Source organism: Sceloporus occidentalis, unplaced genomic scaffold (genome assembly GCF_023333645.1).
Source record: "Sceloporus occidentalis isolate IW3139 unplaced genomic scaffold, rSceOcc1.0.p SCAF_4, whole genome shotgun sequence".
In the NCBI taxonomy this organism is placed as follows: Eukaryota; Metazoa; Chordata; class Lepidosauria; order Squamata; family Phrynosomatidae; genus Sceloporus; species Sceloporus occidentalis.
The window spans coordinates 190,340,729-190,360,389 of NW_028316984.1; the positions used below are offsets into that span (position 1 = coordinate 190,340,729).

The following is a 19,661-nucleotide window of genomic DNA, read 5'->3' on the forward strand; positions in this document are numbered from 1 at the left end:
ATGTCAACCTTAAGGCAAATCATAGTTGTTTTTTGGCAAGATTTGTTCAGAGGTTTGCTATTGCATTCACCCGAGGCTGAGGGAGTATGACTTGCCCAAGGTCACCAGTGGATTTCATGGCTGAGCTGGGAATTGAACCCTGGTGTTAAATTGAAGCTCAATGCTCAAACCAATGTGCCATGCTACTGGCCAAATTGCAGTTCCTTCTGGGCATCTTATTGGTCTGGTTTCTCACAATGTCATCTTGCCCCTTGTCACAACCTGGTCTCACTACTGAGGTCACAAAGAACAGACAGAGAGCAATTAATGCTGCAAGAAGCATGCATATACATACACACACACATTTTTGCAGACTTCAAGTCCGCGGTCTTGAATGTGCGCAGCCATTCCAGCCAATGGGGTTTGAATATATGCGAGTTTCCATTTTTGCAGGGTGTGTCTAGAATGGATCCTCTGCGAAAACCAAAGTGTGTGTGTGTGTGTGTGTGTGTGTGCGTATATATATATATACAGACACACACACACACACAGAGAGAGAGGGTCCTCCTTATCCATGGATTTTTTATCCATGGATTCAAGCATCCACGGCTTGAAAATATTCCAAAAAGATATAAATTCCAAGTAGCAAACCTTGATTTTTCCATTTTATATAAGGGACACCATTTTAATATGCCATTGTCTTTAATGCGGCTTGAGCATCCATGGATTTTGTTATCCACAGGGGGTGCTGGAACCAAACCCCAGTGGATAACAAGGGCCCACTGTAGTCAGTCATGTTCAAACTGCTTCAGACAGAACATGGCTCTGTTTGATTTACTTTTGTGCCACTCTTCTGTTGCACAACAGAATTATTGTTGCAACACTTTGCTGGATTTTAACAAAATACTGGTATTAATTTTGAATAATGCCTTCCATCTTCAACCCCCACCCCCCATAACAGAGTAGGTTCCATACTGCAAAATGTGCATACAAGCAAACACACAAAAACCCTTCTGTGGCCAGCATGATCCCTTTGTTAGGTGACAGGGAGCCTGGAATGGCTGGTTTTCAGAGCACTCATGTGTTGCTTTCACTTGAAAAGCCACTTAGAATGCTCTTAACCATCTTACTCAAATCCATGCTTAGTAACTGTTTATTGCATTTTAACTGTAAATGCCAAGAAATTTAGAAACTCTGATTTAACAGCAATTTGAGGACCAAGAACTTTGAGGACTAGTAATTTAAATTGGTAAGAAATATTACTTCACTGAATTGAATGTTAATTATGTGTAATAAACACCAATTAATATCAGGATTATTCTTTGCTGAATTAGTACTTACAGAAGACAATTCATGACTTCTGTTCAATATAAACTAGCAGTCAGCATACAGTTTGTTGGTGTTGTGTGCTTTCAAGTTGTTTCCAACTTATGGCAACCCTAAGGCGAAGCTATCATGGTTTTTTTTGTGGGCAAGTTTCTTGAGAGGGGATTTGCCATTGCCATCCTCTGAGGTTGAAAGTATGACTTGTCCAAGGTCACCCAGTGGGTTTACATGGCTGAGCTGGGATTCGAACCCTGGTCTCCAGAAGTATAGCCCAATGCTCAAACCACTACACTATGCTGGCTGCAATAGCAAAGTTTATCTGAATCTAAATAATCTATTAAGAGCAATTAATTAATTGCTAATTAAAAATAATAAAAATAATTGTAAGCCGCTCTGATAGCCTTTAGGTCTGAAGGGCAGGGTATAAATACCATAAATAAAAAATAAAGTAGCCATTTCATATTCAACTTTAATATAAAAAGACATTAATCACTTTCAAATGCATTAGAAAGGTCCCTTTACAAACTGCATGGTCTGGCACAAAACCAAATTACAGAAATCAGCATCTACCTGCCAAGACTGGAAAACATACAATGTCATTTTCAAATCAGCTGCTTCAAAAACACGTAAATTACAGCTATAATCATGAAAACCACTTCCCCATAAGCAGCTCCATTTACCACAGGAGGGGCTAGTTATGCAAAGTGGCTCCAGGTTGGTACCCTAAACTAACACAAAGACACTCAACTATACATGCATAAAACAAGGATCTTCAGGCTTTGAGTTGTTCTGGTTGTGCATGGTACACTCCATAACTGGCTTCCAAGGACTATGGTAATTCCTAGTGCAGAAATCTTTGCAGCATCTTGGACCTTCTGCTGGAAGGTAAGGAGTCTAATGTTCTGAAATTTTGTATTTTTACTAATGTTATAAGAAACCAGAAATAATTTTTAGAAGCAGCATTTCCAATGTGCCCAATGCAAACTGATGGAAAGCAGCTGAAATTGCTCACCAAAGGGCAGAAATAACCACTACCAGGGAAGTGAAAAAAAGGACTGTGTTCTCACTCCTCACTTTTTCCCACCATGCAGTTATGTTTATCACACTCACCAAGGCAAAACAGCGGCAATTTTATGCATGTTACTGCATATAATGCACCTTCTTGCCAGAAACCGCTTATGAGTTCAGATAATTTACACACATTTAAGCAAGTGCCTCATTTTCTTGACTACAACCTGTTGTTAGTAACAACTCAGCCACACACACACTCACCCCTTGGCATGAGTGGAGCAACTCAATTTTGGAGAACACTTGTGAAAGGCCTCTGTAACAGTCTAGTAGTAATTAGTGCAAAGTAGGGGTCTTGTCCCCTCAAACACAACATTAAGTAGGATGGCAGACTTCAGCCAAATCATTCACATGTACATATAAATATTTATAAATAAAACCCATGCAATTTATGCTTGGAAGATAGCAAAAACATGGCTTGAACTGAAGTGAAAATGGATCAATAGCTCCTCTTCCAATGTTCACATTAGTAAGAGTAACCTGACTTAACACAGTACTCCCAGATTGAAGGCTGACAACTGCTCCTACCTCAATGTTACGTATTCACACACTTTTACTGAGCTACTTTAATAGAGGCCCATGGTGTAAAAAAAAAAGTCCCCTTTTCAAAGTAATTAAAAAATACAATTGCAAATATTTCAGGATACTAAATAAGCAGCTGGCAGAAGATTTGTAGCAAAAATATATCTTCAGAAAATAGCCAAAAGATTTTGAACACTGATAAACACTTCTTTTAAAAAACTATAACTATTTTAAAAAACTGAAAACAAGTGACAGAAAAAGCTAGCTAGGATAATGGGAACCATTGCTTTATGGCTCTTCAACAGCATGTGTAGTAATAAATGTAGAGAATGTTAGGTCAGTTAAGTGTTTGCTTGGAATTAAGGACAGAGGAATATCCAAGCCTTTGGTCCTCAAAACAATTACTTCAAAGATTCACTGAAGCAAATGCCAAAGGTTGCTGAAAAATTCTCAGCCTAGACAGTATTTATTATTATGATCTAGGATGAGAACTTTATAGTCACTGTTTGTACATTAAGTACTGGAGTCCATTTAGTATTTGTAGCCTGCAGGTAGAAATTTAATTACCAAGGGAAGAATCCTGCTACAACCAGGATAGATCCCTTAATGTTAGAAAGGATTAGGAAATCAATGTATTTTTAATTGTTGGGAGCCAAGGGGAAGATGTATGGGCAAAATGAATAAACCTATGTACCCATGCATCCTTTAATATATCATGCCTCTGTTGAAACACCAGGGACTTTCCAAAGCAATTTGGGACATGGCACTGAGGCAGATAGTGGTGTTAAAGAAAAGAAAAAAGAAAAAAAAAACAACCCCAAAACTGGAATACCTACTGGGTTCATGGCAGCTTGTAGGTTTGCCTAGAATATACATCTGAATTGTTGCTACTGAAAATAACGTAATTGCATATTAATTTTATACATTAACAAAATTTTGCAAAAGAAGTGGGTTTCAGATGGGGGTTTTTTTGGAAGATTATTTGCAGCTTTGAGTGAACAAACTATTTGGAATTTTCACTACTCAAGAACTGGCTTCTTCAAAGGATGTCTCCTTCACCCTTTGTCTCAAGATTCAACCAGAATCTCCACAAAATGATCAAGCTCATTCAGATCAGATTTACAGTTAGAGTTAGAGTTAGCTGTTGCTTGAGGAAACGTTTCAAGTACATCACAATGTCCCATTTTTGTACTGCCCATCATTCCTGTTAATACCGTGTCAAGATTATAATATGAACTGTCAACTTCTGAAAAAAGATCTTCAACAGAGTCAGGAGTTTTTGTCTCTAAGGTTTCAAAGATTTGATCTAAAGATTTATGGAAGTTTCCTCTATTTTCTGGAGGGCTCTCCATTTCCCACACATTAGCCTGTAGGTTTCTGGGAGCTTGTAGTGGCGGTCTTAAAATTTCTGCACTCTCTTGTGTTTCTGCATCCTCAAAGTCTTTTGAGAAGCCACTATAACTTTGAACAAACTTTTCTTCAGCTTGTTCCTTCGAGGAACGACAAAGAATATCTGTAGAAACTAAACGGTCCAGAGAGGATGGCCCTGAATTCTGTGCATTTATCATCTGCCAAGTTCCATCCTGGGTCATTTCCTCTTGGATCTGCCGTACCGTATTGGCTATAAGCACTGAGCGATATAGATTCGGTTCAACAAGCATGTGGCAAAGCTGAAGTTTAACCAAAGACATGTCTAGCAGTGACTGACGCTGAAGGTTATATGAAGGAATAGCTTTAAAGCCAGCTAACGTTCCTTCAATATCTTCCTCTCCATCAATGCACTTCCTTTTCAGTCCACGTACAAACATTGTGTCCTGTTGAAAACAGAGTAAGATACTGTTAGATCACAAATTAACTGTCTTCTCAGGAATCTGCACTTTATAAATAAAAGCTCTTTGATCACACAATTACATGAAGTGATTCTTTTGAACACTTGCCCTAGAAATGGAATTCAGAGCCACAAATAAGAAATATTATAAGCCCCAGAAATATAAACAAATAATCTTTGCAAAGAGTAATTTTGTAAATGCATCTTTTACAAACAAGATTATTAGCCCTCTTTCAAATGTTACGTTTGAGCACACCTAGGATTTGATCAATAAGTAATAACTACTACCTTAATGGGAAAGCTTCTGCACATCCACTCTGTTCCATGGCAATTGCCCTGGGACCAGTAAATCACTGTTCTGAATAATTTAACTACAATGTACCTTCAGACATCATGGCACCAGTCCAGATCATCTCTGTGTCGTTTGTTTTTTGTTCTCCTTAGCTTATAAAAATAATCATATTCTAACAAACCCATTTTCCCAACAAGCCAAAACTGAGAAAGTCTTTGATCTTGATAAGCAAGAATGCTCAGTCAAGGGAGGATGAATCACAGCAGCAAAATTCAGCTGCCAGAAAAACTTTGGAAAAGATTTTTGGGCAACAGTTTCTGATCTGTAACATGTGTAGGGGTTTCTTCCCTTGTGAAGTCAAAGGCTTTCATGGCTGGCATCCATAGATTTTTGTCGGTTTTCCGTGCTATGTGGCCATGTTCTAGAAGAGTTTTTTCCTGACGTTTCACCAGCTTCTGTGGCGGGCATCTTCAGAGATGCCAGCCAGAGATGTTAGCGAAACATCAAGAAGAAACTCTTCTAGAGCATGGCCACATAGCACGGAAAAACCCACAAAAATCTAAGATTTTTCCCCTCTTCCTTTCTGAGAATACTGCTGATCTATCTGACTGGCAGGTTGAAGGTGTCAGTGCCATTTTCACTTTCATTCCTCTTCCCTCTTACAAACAAAGCTGTTTTGCTCATGCAGTCTCTTTTGGTCCCTTCCTCCAGGGCTAAGCTCTTCCTAGAATTCAAAGCATAACCGTTGAAAATCCCACACCCTGGGACTCTATTCCTTCCAAATGCCTCTAAGTTCCTGTGGTATTTCATTCCAACTGTAGACCATTTTTTAAAAGAATAAAACCAACAAGGCTTATTTTATAAATTAGAAGACTAAATGGGAGATTTCAAAATTATTTTTTTAAAAAAACTTTCCATTTTTTGTCTTCCAATGAATGATTAATAAGCAGTTTACTATTGTGAAGGGGAGCTGCTGCAAGGAAGGACTTAAAATACGGAACAATTTTTTTTCAGCGGTGGGAGGTTGATATGTCCAGAGAGATTTCTACTATATTCATGCTGAACAATAGGGCAGTTTTTGGCTACTTTGGGCAAATGCAATTTGTGGATCCCTGGAAACAATTAACCGGCCAGATCACAATACCTGTAACCTGCAATGACACAGATCTTTAACAATGTCTAAAACCACAAGCCCAAGAGCTTCCTTATGGAGAACATTTCAGAGAATACGTGCCATGTCTGAGAACACTCTACTTCTTATAACATGCTGCCTAAATTCAAAGTACAATGGCCATCACAACAGGATCACATATCATGCTTTCTCCTCCCTGCTCTCAGAAAGAAGGATCAAAATGCACTTTAAATGGCTCAAAGTATCATGGGCAAGAATCACCACCTTCAGTTGTGTCCAAAGGAGTACATCAATAGCTAGATAATTCTTTCCTGTGCAAGGCTGCTGTTGGCATTAACATGGCAAAAAGCTGTTCCAGCCAACTGTCATTTCAGTCACTATATGCAGAGCTGAGTCTAGATGCATCTTTAGTATTCAAACCATTTTTAAGGGAAGCAGGAGTCTTTTTGGAATGGAAAAGCCATCCAATTCCTACACGAACAGCGTCACTACCTCAATACCTCAGTCTTGCATGGATTGAACTTCAGCCCCAGTTGAGATGTCTGTTAACAATGGGGAGATGAAGACCGCCGAGAACCCTTCGCCGTGCCTCAGTTCTCACAAGAGAAAACAATTAAGGTATGAGGACATGGATTGAAGGCTATGCTGGAAATGAAAGTTGACACTTAAAATTGTTATTTGTTCCTACCATACTGTGATGAAAAATGAGTGCTGGTATCTAAGCAATGCAGGCTTTGTTGTATCACCTTATTAGTATCAGCATAAAATATTTTCTTCCTATGTTCAAAGATACATTTGGCTTGGTTATATGTCGGATCACATATTTACACCACAAGTTGTGAGATAAAAGTCCTCAAAATGTCACACAATTTTTGCCAAGATCTATCTTCATCACTTTTAGTTCATAAGCATTTTAATTTAAAGTCCATATTGATACAAGGTGGGCACGACTGCAGAGAAGGTCAAACCTTTGAAGTTTTGCCCCACAACATTCTATTTGTTGCAAAATCACAAATGAGGATCCACTGAGGAACATAGGAGTCAAAAGGCCATGTACTGGGGGAAGAAACAGTGAAATACATCAAGGATCTAAGAGTATGATGGCCTTCTCTCAGGCTAAGTTGTAACTTGTACCAGCTGCTTTAAGTCTAGGCAATGACCCATCATAAGAATATGCCTAACATGGGACCATCACAAAACTATTATCACAATCACTATCATGGTTTACGTATATGTCCACATATACACACATATTCACGTGCACCTGGGGAACAAAAGGCCATTTAAGAGCCTAGAGTATTCATTCCAGTACTCACGTGAGTGCAAGCAACAAACAAGTTGGTGGCATGGGATCATTCTAATGCCTTCAACCCTTCAAAACACGGTCTGGCTATTCATGCCCACACATTAGGCTCACATACTCAGTCCTATCTCTGGTTTCCTAGGTTGGTCAAATGACAGTTTAATGTTACTGAATCATGCAAACCATGGTGTACGCAAATCAGCAAATGAACAGGGATTGACAAGCCTGAGGTCCAAGAAAAGAAGTCAGAACCATGATCTGGAGGCAAAAGAGTTCTGTATCCAACATCTATTGCAATTTAAACTTTTTTCAGTGCAATTTCGTTTAGGGCTTTTGAACGGGTTTTTGTGTTTCATATCAGCAAATTACATTGTTTTGAATGTCAATTAAGATTTTAACCCCTTTCAGTTCTTTGCAGGATCGTTTCAGTCACATATTACAACATCAAACTGTCAAAGAAAGTTGTGAAAATGTTCATGGTGGAGCAAATCTGAGATCACTTTTGAATTTACAGCTCCAAATTCCTATAAAGCCACCATGCATTTTAAAGTTTTTACGATTCTCAATTTTGCAGCCCTTAGCTATTTAATAAAGTTTGTCCTAATCTTACCATATCAGTGAATTTTACCATTTCACTACCGTACTCTATTGGTAGCACCCTTTTTCTTGTCAATGCCCTAAAAACCCAAAACACTCCTTTACATATTTTGAAACAAACAAACAAACAAACAAACAGTCCTCTAAGACTGCATGCAGGCTGCAGGGCCACACTTTGTCCATCACTGTTCTAAGCAGTGCCTAACTTCAGTGATCCTTGCCAAACACTCTTTATCTCATAAGTTAATACTACACTTGATCTTAGCTAAAAGGCTGATGACTATAACCTGTATTTGATTGTCATGAATAAACTGAAGCATAAGTTACAAGTCACTTACCAATAATTGTGTCTGATGCAGTCCTTCCTCGTCCCCCATATTACAGAACAAGATTCCATACAGCAGGTATTCCAGCACCACCTACCTGAAAACGGCAGGCAAGAAATAAATGAGTTTTCAATACTTTAATATTCCTTGCACGTGTGTTGGACACATTTCCCAAAACAAACAAACAAACAAAAAAAAACAACATCAACCTTTTTTCTCTTCTCTTATATTCTCTATTTGCAAAATAAATTCAGGTAACATTAAGGCCTAGGAAAAACTATGCAGTGAATGGAAAAAGTTCTTCAGATTTACCCATCTGCTTTAGCAATAGCTACAACACAAGGCACTGAGAACCACTTTGAACAAATTGTGTTGGATCCAGATTTCTCCAGGTGGCTAGTAGAAGGGAACATCCCAGCCCCTTCCTCCCAGTGGCTGCCCTCCATGGAAATGCCATGCCAGGATTTGGGGGGCTCTTTGGAGAAGTATAGTGCAAGCTCATCTAGTAATGAGATGGAAGTAGTTTCCATCAGCAAGGTTCCTGGATTCAACCTATTATATTGCTGTAATCCTGCTGCCACTATCCCTAGCGGTAGAATTCAAAGATATACCTGTGTTGGTCTGTGGAATCAGTATGTAGAGAGATCTTGCAGCATTTCTGAAACTAACTGAAAGGAAGAAGTTGGCAGAATGAGCTTTTGTAGACTTCAGTCTACTTCCTTGGATACATTTAGTGGAGTGGAAGCCAGGAAAAGACCTGCCATTGGTATGTTAAAACTGAACTTGCCACTTCATTTCCATGCACAAAGGGTTTTGAATTTGAATTGACATTCTCACATACCAATGGCATATATATGTCTGTCCCTGGCTTCCAGTCCACTAAATGCATCTTAGGAAGTAGACTGAAGTATATGAAAGCTCATGCTGCCAACCTTCTTCTTTCAGTTAGTCTCAAAGGCGCTACAAGATCTCTCTACCTTCTGCCACTCTACAAGGTGGGTCAATACTATGCCCATATTGCAGATGTGCTTTCTGGAGATGGGGACAAGCTAAATGGCTTTCTTAAGGCCACTTGTCCCTTTACTTGTTTGAATTTCTGTAACTCACTGATATTTTACAGCTGTTATACATCAAGCACCCGACAGAAAAGCTGACAAGAAAGATTTAATTAAAATGGTTGTGGCGATTTTATCATCAGATGCAAGTACAGACATGAAAGATATTTGGGACAACTTACCTCAGTATGATATACTGCATACTGAGAAAGTGCAAGATGGTTTTAAGGGGCTCAGAAAACAAGATCCTATAAGAAAGGGCTAAATCACCCTACACTTGAGAAAGTGATGGAAACTTGGCTTTTAAAATCAGTGCAATGAGCAAGAGAACGTAAGACTTTATGGGCTGTAATTGTAAAAACTGATAATATGGAGGCTCTAATCATGTAGATGCAATAAAAATTGGGGGAAATGTTTGTACACAAAACGATAAAGGCAATCCTGGCCTATGTGACTGAGATCTGGTTGCAGAACTGAAGAACGACACAGGAGACTAAGAAACTGCTAGATTACGCAGGAAATAAAGGCAACACAATTAAATGGATAATGTGGGAAGGGCTGACCAGGACTGAAGAGAAGTGAAGATTTTTAGGAGTCTGCAAGGTGTTGAGCAAAATCTCTGCATAAGACTGCCAGAACAATTGGATGCCAAGAATTTGTTCTAGTCCTGGGTGATTTTATAACACAGCAAACAGAAACAAAAAGAATTATTGGGGAAATCCTTGTTGAAACTTCTTCAAAGACCAAAAACAGGAACAATGTTTAGAGGGGTTGAAGAGTGTCTGGCCTTCTTGTTCAGAAAAAGCCAAAAGGGTGGGCAAATTTAGGCTTAAAAATTACAGAGTGGTGAAAGCGGAAACAACTTACTGTTTCTCACCCCAGTTCAACCGATGTGCAACAGAAAAAAGAAAGTACTTTCACACAGCATATAACATATGGAATTCTCCACTACAAAACCTAACAATACACACTGTTGTAAGATTACTTTAGAAAGGGATTAGATAGGGCTTTATAAATAACCACACTCAGATACTGTACTATGAGTTTGTTTGGACATAACACTAAGTCAAAACGTGTTCAGAATAAGCCTAGCCTCCCTGCTCCCTGGCTCAGGCAATTTTCTCTCCTAGAAGATTCTAGAAGTTTTTGCTTCTACTTTTGATCAACTGCAGGTTGCTGAGATCTCCAAACTGAAACAAAGTCCAGTCAATCTTAGCTGTGGTTGGTAGTAAGTCCAAGTTCAAACCATGATTTCTGAAGTTGGTGTCTGTTTATTAACCACAGCTAAAATTAACCCCACTTATTCTGATGTGTTAAAGTATGTTCATCTTAATAAAATAAATCAGAAGCAAAATTTTCTGTTCGCTAAGGCTGCATCTGCACTGCAGGAATAATGCAGTTTGACACTGCTTTAATAATTGTGGCACCATCCTATCGTATTCTGGGAATTTTAATTTGTTGTGGCACCAGAGCTCTCTGACGGAGAAGGCTGAATATCTCACAAAACTACAAATCCCAGAATTCCATAGCTCTGAGCCATAGCAGTTAAAGCGGTGTCAAACTGGATTACTTTTGCAGTGCAGACACAGTCTTTGTAGCTGTTCCAGAGAAGACAGGGATAGTGAGCATACAAAACACAGGGAAAATCAAAATGTTAAATCACAGCTTAGTGCACTTTCCCAACTGGGCATCCTCTAAAAGAGTTGGATTACAACAGACATCTTCCCATTTAACCTGGGTGGGGATAACAGGAGTTATAGTACTGGAGGGTAGTAAGCTCATGAATGCAGACAGTATTTCCCTGAAAGCCACTGGCCAGGGGTGATAACAGCAAGGGAGGGATTGTCTTCACGTTGTTCTTGTGGACTACAATAATCAAACTGGTCATTTTATAAAACAGGATACTAGACTCAGGATGGACTGATCTGCCCTCTCAATTGGGTTCCTCCCATTAGTGTGAGCCCCATACTTAACTGGCCTGAAAAGTCCCCCACTTATTCCCAACTCAGTGGCTTTCGGATTCAGTCCTATATTTGCATAATTATTTTGCTTTATAGAGCTACTGCAGTGGCAGGAAGGCCTAAAGTCCCCCAACACTCGGGAAAAAAACCCTCCAAAATAGAATTAATACCCCTAGAGGTTATTTTTTACTTTAGAGCTGTCTTGGGGTCAGGACCTTTTTAAAGCCTGAACAGTCTGTTTTCAAAACTTGAACAGGCCACCCAACCATTCCCAGTTCTAGAAAAACAGGATGGATGCGGTCCTTTCAGCCCTGGGCTATTGGAACATTGTTCTCAAAGTAAAATGAACTATACAGATCATTATTAAGTGAAGTACTGTGAAGGTAAGTAACTGAAGACTGTTCCCTCAGATAACTGCAATAAAATAAGGCTCTAATCTTCTACTTAGTAGAGAATACATCACCCTGAATTTACAAGAATGGGTTAGGATTGTACTGCAAATTATTCCTGCAAAGTGGACAACACAGTGAGATCCTAATACCAGGCAACAGTGAAGAGCCCAGGGGCACTATAGAAATGACACACGGGACAAGGCAAATATGGAGAATTTATGAGTTACAAATGGATGCAAAATTCACAGAAGAAAAAGTATTTTAGACAAAATACAAGACTAATTATGGCAAACACTTGAACATTTTGCACTAGCAGTGATACTGCAAAAGGTAGGAGGAAAAAAGTCCTTAAAGATGGATTGTAGAAGAGTTAGAAGGCACACATAAGGATGAAAAAACAGCAGGGGTAACAGAGGGGAAAGAATGTAGGCTTCCTGGCGGTGGAAAAGAAGCCGCAAAAAGTGGCTTCTTTTCACGCCGCGCTTGCGACGCACAAGTATGCAAATGGCGCACTCGTAACATCGCAAGGCAAGGGGGACATGCGGACGCTAAGCGGCCAGCATGCAAAAATGGCCACGCCCGTGTGTATAGGGCACCGCCATTTTTACACCCCCGTCACATGCTAGGGGTGAGGCCGGTATGGAAGCTAGGTCCTTGTGCGGAACGGGCCCGTGTGTGAGAGAGAATGAGATAATATATTCTATGTGAATTTGAGGTACTGAGCTGGAAACCATCAAGAGATTTCAGCAGAGATGATGGAGCACTGGAGAAAGAGAAATTGCTTTTTTTTCTTGGTTGGTGACTGGGATAAGGAATATGGTGGTGGAATAACAGAATCTGCAGTCAAGAAATCAGAAGACAACTAGGAATGTGAAGGGCAGCCATGAAATAATTAGAAAAGATCCTAAAGAGTAAAGATACACAACTGAGCATTAAAGTCACAATTGTCCAAGCCATTATATTCCCCATCACCATGAATGGATGCAAGAGCTGGGCAGTGAGGAGAGTGGAACAGAGGAAAATCAATTCATTTGAAATGTGGTGCTAGAGAAAAGTGTTAAGAAGATCAAGAAGCCTCTTTGGAAGCCAAAGCTTGAAACTTCTTTGGAAGCCAAGATGATCAAACTGAGCCTGTTGTAGTTTGGCCACATCATGAGAAGGCATGAATCACTGGAAAAGACAATAATGTTAGGAGAGATGGGAGGGCAGTAGAAAGAGAGGAAGACTGCATGCCTGATGGATAGAACTGATTAGTGAGATCACGGTGGGCCTGAGCCTGTAGGCCCTGAGGAGATGGCTGAGGATAGGGGTTTGCAGAGATGTTTCATCCACAGGGTCACTGTGCATCAGGATCCTCTCAAGGGTGGCTGGCAAAAACAAAAATATGCACAGAGTTTAAGAGTGTCGTATTCTGGCCACATCATGAGAAGGCACGACTCAAGGGCAGTCGAAAGAGAGGACATGCCAGATTGCTGAATTCAATAAGAGGCCGTGGACATGAGCCTGCAGGGCCTGAGCAGAGCAGTGAAGGACAGAGTGTCCTGGAGATGCCTCTTCCATAGAGTTGTCATGAGTTGGGATCAACTTGAAGGCAGTCAACAACAACTAGGAGACTGAAAAGAAGACAGCCAGAATTAGAAAAGATCCTAAAATGTAAAGATATACAACTGAGCACAGAAGAATCATACAAGCCACTGTTTTCCCTATTACCATGTATGGATTTGAGAACTGGACAGTGGAGCAAAGCAAGGTGTCTTGGAGATGCTGCATCCACAAGCTGACAACAACGAAGCATAGACAACAACGCCAGGAACGCTGGAGGGTAGAAGGAAAGAGGAAGGCCACATGCCAGATATGTATGGCCTCTACGAAGGGAGGCCTGAATCTGCAGGACCTGGGCAAAGCCGGGGGGGGGGGTGTCTTGGAGAGGCCTCACCATCCGCAGGGTCGGCCTGAGGGCAGCTGGCAAGGACAAGGACAAGGACTGAAAAGAAGCACGGAAGAGGTCAAGCCATAGACTGGGGAAAAGGCCTATGAAGAAATGTACCAACCCTCATTAGGAACGCTCAGAAAAGAAAACCACTTAGTTTACCTTTCAGAAGAAGTGAAATGTACTGTATTGCAATTAGCTATGGCCTGTGATCTCTGCCCCAAAGTCTCCTCCTCCTTCTCCTTCTCCATCTCCTTGGCCTTGTCTGCCAGCTGAAAAGAAGGCCTGCTGCTTTGAAGACTGGATGCCCAAAACTGTTACAACTTTAGCGCTAGCTATTCTTTTTTCCTCGACTAAAAACAAGAACCCTTCAGTCTGTATTCTTGGCACATTATTTAAAAGATGTTTTGCAAGGGCTGTGAAGGGTTTAAAAGCTAGCCATCCTTCTCTCTGGGGCCTGAAGCCCAAAAACCCTTTTCAGGGGATGCGTGTGTCTGTGTGGCCTGCATTTCAAAGAACCATCCCTGTCTTTTATATTATGGGGCCTATTTACAGTCTAAACACTTAACTCTATTTCCTTTCACTTCATATCTATCACACACACACATGTACACATAGATCTAGATATACACTTATTTGTGTGTTAAATCCAAACAGTCGCTTCCCTCAGGTGTGTATTTTAAATTCATATTATGGGGCCTATCTAAAGTCTAGCCTCTTAATTATATTTCTACTCGCCACACACACACACACAAACACACACACACACACACATCTATCCATCTATGAACATAAACTTATTTGTGTGTTAAATCCAAACACTCATTTCCCTCGAATAAGGGGGAAGCCTCGCATTCTTCCGCCCTGAGGAGGCCGAGGAGCCCCTTCTTCCTCCCCAAGGAGCAAGCTTTCCCTGGGGCCTGATGCTGCTGATTCACCCGCTTCCACTTCGGCAGAAGCAGCAGCCGCCGCCGCCGCCGCCGCCATTTTGGATCCTCGGCCCACTGACCCTGCGCGGGCCCCGCTTCCCCCGCTCGCTCCTCCGCGACCTTCGCGTCGCCAAACAACCCTCCCGCTCTGAGTTTGGAATAACAATGTCCCCTCGGGGCTCCCGTCGTCTCCTCCGCGCAGACTTCCCTCTCTTACCCGCCGTCCAGCAGCGCCTTCCTCTTCAGACTGAGCCCGTGCTCCCGCCTCAACCGCCTCCGCGCCTGAGAGGAAAGGGGCGGGGCCAACGGCCGCAAAAGCCCCGCCCCTTTCCCTCACCCCCGCCATCTTATTGTCACTTCCACCACAAAGAAACGGCTTCCCTCCTCCCTCCCTCCCTCCCTCCCTCCCCTCTCTCTCTCTTTCTTACCCGCTTTGTCATTGGACGACATGGAAGGCGCCTGAGCGGCCTCCGCTTCCTACTGGCTGCCACGGGCAAATGAGAGCAAACGTTCCATTCGTTGGACAGTTGCTGCGGCGACTAGTCCCACCTACCACTCGTTATTTCGCTACACGGCTTCCCATTGGTGCTAGCGGTTGCCGTGGTTGTTAGCCCCGCCCCCTCCGCTGTGTAAGTGGCTGGCGCGGGGAGAAAGCCGAGTTTTAAACGCCTGCCAAAGCTTGGCTCCCGAGAGGCGGTTACCCAGAATCCTCTGGGAGCGACCGTTGTTCAGTGTAATAATAATAATAATAATAATAATGATAATAATAATAATATATTATAATGTTATAAAATAGTAATATTATATTTTATATTATATATTATATAATATAAAATGTAATCTATAATATTATAATATATATTATAATATATAATAATATATATAATAATATATAATAATATTATTATAGATATTATATATTATGTTACATTGATAGTATGATAGTGATATTATAATGTATTATCATTAACAACAACAATAATACAATTGTATTTTTATCCCTCCTCTCCAATAGGATTGAGGCGGTTTACAACAATAATAAAATTCATACGATGTAAAAATAACCCCATTGTCCCCTCCTTCCGTAAACAAACAACGTAACACTTTTAACACAACAATAATAAAATAAAATTTAAAAACAAAATGCCGTTTAAAGGATGGGGTTGGTTTTCTGTGGGTTATGGCGACCCTGTCATGGGGTTCCCTTTGGCCCCTCTGAGGCTGAGAGAGTGTGACTTGACCAAGTGGGTTTCCATGGCTGTGTGGGGATTCGAACCCTGGTCTCCCCAGTGTCTTAGTCCAGTGCTCAAACCACTGCACTACACTGTCATGTCTGTAGTGAGGCTCACTTCCTCTTCAACCGAAGAAGCTGGGCTCCAATCTCACAAATGGTTTTTGTGGGTGTTGATATTGTTGCGCGCCTTCAGGGTGACCAGGCGTCCTCCTTTCCCAGGACATGTCCTACACTGTAGTAATTGTAGTAATTTAATTCTGTTTTAAGGTACTATTATTTTTATATTGTAGCAATTTAATTCTGATTTAATGTACACTTTTTAATACTGTAGCAATTTAATTCTGATTTAGTGTACTATTTTTAATATAGTAATTTAATTTTGTTTCAGTGTACTATTTTTAATATTGTAGGAATTTATTTCTGTTCTAATGTACTATTTTTTATATTGTGGTAGTTTAATTCTGTTTTAAGGTACTATTTTTAATATCATAGTAAATTAATTTGTTTTAATGTACTGTTTTTATATCATAATAAATTATTTCTGTTTTAATGTACTATTTTTATATCATTGTAATTTAATTATTTTTAATGTACTATTTTTATATTGTAGTAATTTAATACTGTTTCAATGCACTGTTTTTAATATTGTGATAATTTAATTTTGTTTCAATGTACTGTGTTTTTATATTGTAGTAATTTAATTCTATTTTAATGTATTATTTTTGTATGTTTTAATTGTAATTTTTTTTAATATTGTAAACCGCCTTGGGTCCCAATTTTGGGAGAAGGATGGTATATATATATATATATATATATATATATAGTCCACCTTCTGTCCAGGAGGAATTCCAAAATGTCTTCCAATTTAAGCATGGTCAAAAAGCATGAATTTGGTTGTGTGCCTTCCAGTTGTCACCCAGTGAGTTTCCATGTCCGAGGGGGGCATCACACCCTGATCTTCAGAGATCACAGAATTGTGCTGGAGGACCTACAAATGCCTAGAGAAGTGTCTTCTCTAGGAACCTCTATGTTCTCCAGCACAGCTCTATGGTCAGCCTCCAGCAGAATTGCGCTGGAGGACTTCGAGATCCCTAGACATATTAACCAAAACCGCAAATAATCAAATCTGCAAAAGTCAAAGCCACAAATATGGAGGGCCAAATGCATTAGGAAATGATCAGGTCTCCCAATGTTATTGTACTGCAGCTCCCATCATCCCTAGTCAGCAGAGCCAATGGCAAAGAATGTTGGAAGCTGCATAGAATCATAGGAGCTTATCACACTGGGGGTGATTTTGACAGTAAAGAGAGATTTAAGCATATTTAAAGGATCCCCCCAAATGAAGCGGAAATGGCGAGTAACTGCATGAACGACACGCAATTGGGCAAATAAAGTGATACCAGAAATACATTGTCACTGAAATCCCAAACGTAAAAAGATACGCATTAATGCTTCCTTATGACCACTTTAATGGTGGGTTTTGTGTGACGTCATGTGAAATTGTTACATGTAATTACACGTTTTTTCCAGGACATTCACAGGATAAACTCCTGATCTCCTTTGTGTGATAATAATAAACTTTATTCTTATACTCCACCTTTCTGCATAGAATTGGAAGAGACCTCAAGGACAATCAAGTCCGTACTCAGTACAGTACAGGATCTTCCACACTCCATATATACTAATAATAACAACAATAACAATAACAATGATATTTATTTCTTACCCGTCTCTCCTTATGGATCAAGGTAGGGAACAACAACAAGTAACAAACAACATTAGTTAAAAACATATTGGTTAAAATACACATCAATTTAAACAAACAAGTAAGATATATGCATATTAAAACAATCCACATTTAAAATTCATTTAAAATTGTCAGGGCTTTGACAAGTTTATTTATTGGACTATAAGGATTTTATAAGAATCGCTAGCCAGTATGGCAACTGGGTCTTGTAGTCTAAAAAAGAAAAGAAAAGAACTGTCCCAAACTCTGCCTATAGGACAGAATTAAGAAGACAAAAGGATATACTGCATGGACAAGTCCAGACTTGCAAGCATTTTATGAAGCTTGGACAGTGAGGCAAATAAGCCGCAGATGAAAAATTAAGACATGTGTGGCCAAGCAACATCAGAGGGCGGTCAAGATGGCAACAGTTAATAATGAGGAACAAAATGCAAGTTAAGAGAGGATGCAGCGGTTTGCTTTTGCCTGAGACTATAGGGAAGGACAAGATTTACCTCTCCCACGGCTCCAAACTACACTGCAGAAATAATCCAATCTGAGATTGCTTTAACTGCCCTGGCTCAATGCTAGAGAATCCTTGGAGCTGTAGTTTTGGGAGACATTGAGCCCTCTCTGTCCGAGAGCTCTGGTGCCACAAAAAACTACAATTCCCAGGATTCCCTAGCACTGAGCCATGGCAACTGAAGCTGTCTCGAACTGGGTTATTTCTACAGTGTGTTTTGGACCACAGTGCAAATTATTTCTGCATTTTGAACTCAGTTTGCAACAACTGAAATTAACTGACGACCAAGAAGGAAAGTGGAAGGAGGAGAGAGAAACTGGGACATTTTAAAAGCAGCTGAGAAAGTGGGAACACAAGAAATGAATCAAAACTGCTCCTGCGAAACCAGGACAGTGGGAAGGCATGCAGTATTTTCAGTAAGGCAGTTATACCAATTATTAGCCAAATATCCCTCCTGCTGCCTTGCTTGGTGTTGTTGTTATGTGCCTTCAAGTCATTTCTTGCTTATGTTGACCCTAAGGCAAACCTATCATGGGGGTTTTCTTGGCACAATTTGTTTAGAGGGAGTTTGCCCTTGGCTTCCTCTGAGGCTGAGAGAGTGTGACTTGCTTTGGGTCACCCAGCAGGTTTTCTGTGGCCAAGTGGGGATTAGGAGTGGTGTAGGGGCTTGGCTTGGCCATGGAAACCTACTGGGTGCCCTTGGGTTAGTCCCACTCTCTCAGCCTCAGAGGATGGCAATGGCAAATCCTCTAAAGAAACTTGCCAAGAAAATCCTGAGATAGGTTTGTCTTAGTATTCCTGTAAGTCCAAAACTACTTGAAGGCACACGACAACAAAGTGGTTTGAGCATTGGTTGATGACTCTGGAGAGCAGGGTTGAAATCCTGGCTTGGCCATGAAACCCACTGGGCAACTTTGGGCAAGTCACACTCTCTCAGCCTCAGAGGATGGCAATGGCAATTTCCCCTCTCTGATGAAACATGCCAAGAAAAACCCATGATAGGTTTGCCTTAAGGTTGGAAACGACTTGGAAACATGCAACGACAGCAAAATCAAAGGCTGCATCCACACTGCAGAAATAATCCGGTTTGACACGGCTTTGACTGCCCTGGCTCAGTGCTATGGCATTCTGAGGCCACCACAAACTTAAATTCCCAGAATGCCATAGCATTGAGCCAAGGCAGTCAAATCCGTGTTAAACCGGATTACCAGTGTCCTATCCAACACACATGACACAAACCTATGTGCCACACTGGACCTCCAAGGCCTTAAGTAGCTGCATTTGATTTTATTTCCCCCCTTTCCTTTCCAGCTTGTCTGGCCTGTTTTTGCACCTTTGCCAATACTTTTGGCTGCTCCTTTTGCTGAGCTTTGCTAAAAAAGCCTGAGGCTTTTCCCAGAGTTGGCTGCCTGCCTGCCTTTTCTGATGGGGGGAAGGGGGAAAAGACTGAGGCAGGTTTGCTCCAGGGGACAAGAAAGAGAGGAGCAAAAGACAGCAGGAGGCAGCAGGGATAGCAGCTCCTGACTTGCAGCTTTCTT

The 19,661-nt window shown here is 40.7% G+C and overlaps 1 protein-coding gene across 8 annotated transcripts; it reads right to left on the bottom strand.

Annotated features, from left to right (window-relative positions):
* Positions 1-1,754: 1,754 nt before the first annotated feature.
* CDCA4 (cell division cycle associated 4) lies at positions 1,755-15,169 on the bottom strand. Of its 8 annotated transcripts, none has more exons than XM_089522701.1 (4): positions 14,858-14,917; positions 13,015-13,394; positions 8,386-8,470; positions 1,755-4,709 (listed from the first exon to the last, which is right to left on the bottom strand). In XM_089522701.1, exons 3-4 carry the CDS (start codon positions 8,422-8,424, stop codon positions 3,963-3,965), a joined length of 786 nt encoding a protein of 261 aa, XP_089378827.1. In that variant the 5' UTR covers positions 8,425-8,470; positions 13,015-13,394; positions 14,858-14,917; the 3' UTR covers positions 1,755-3,962. The 8 variants fall into 8 exon arrangements, with proteins under 8 accessions (XP_089378827.1, XP_089378825.1, XP_089378830.1 ...); XM_089522699.1 differs by having other exon boundaries at positions 9,611-13,394; XM_089522704.1 differs by lacking the exons at positions 13,015-13,394; positions 14,858-14,917 and adding exons at positions 6,648-6,792; positions 7,464-7,588 and having other exon boundaries at positions 8,386-9,588.
* Positions 15,170-19,661: the final 4,492 nt, after the last annotated feature.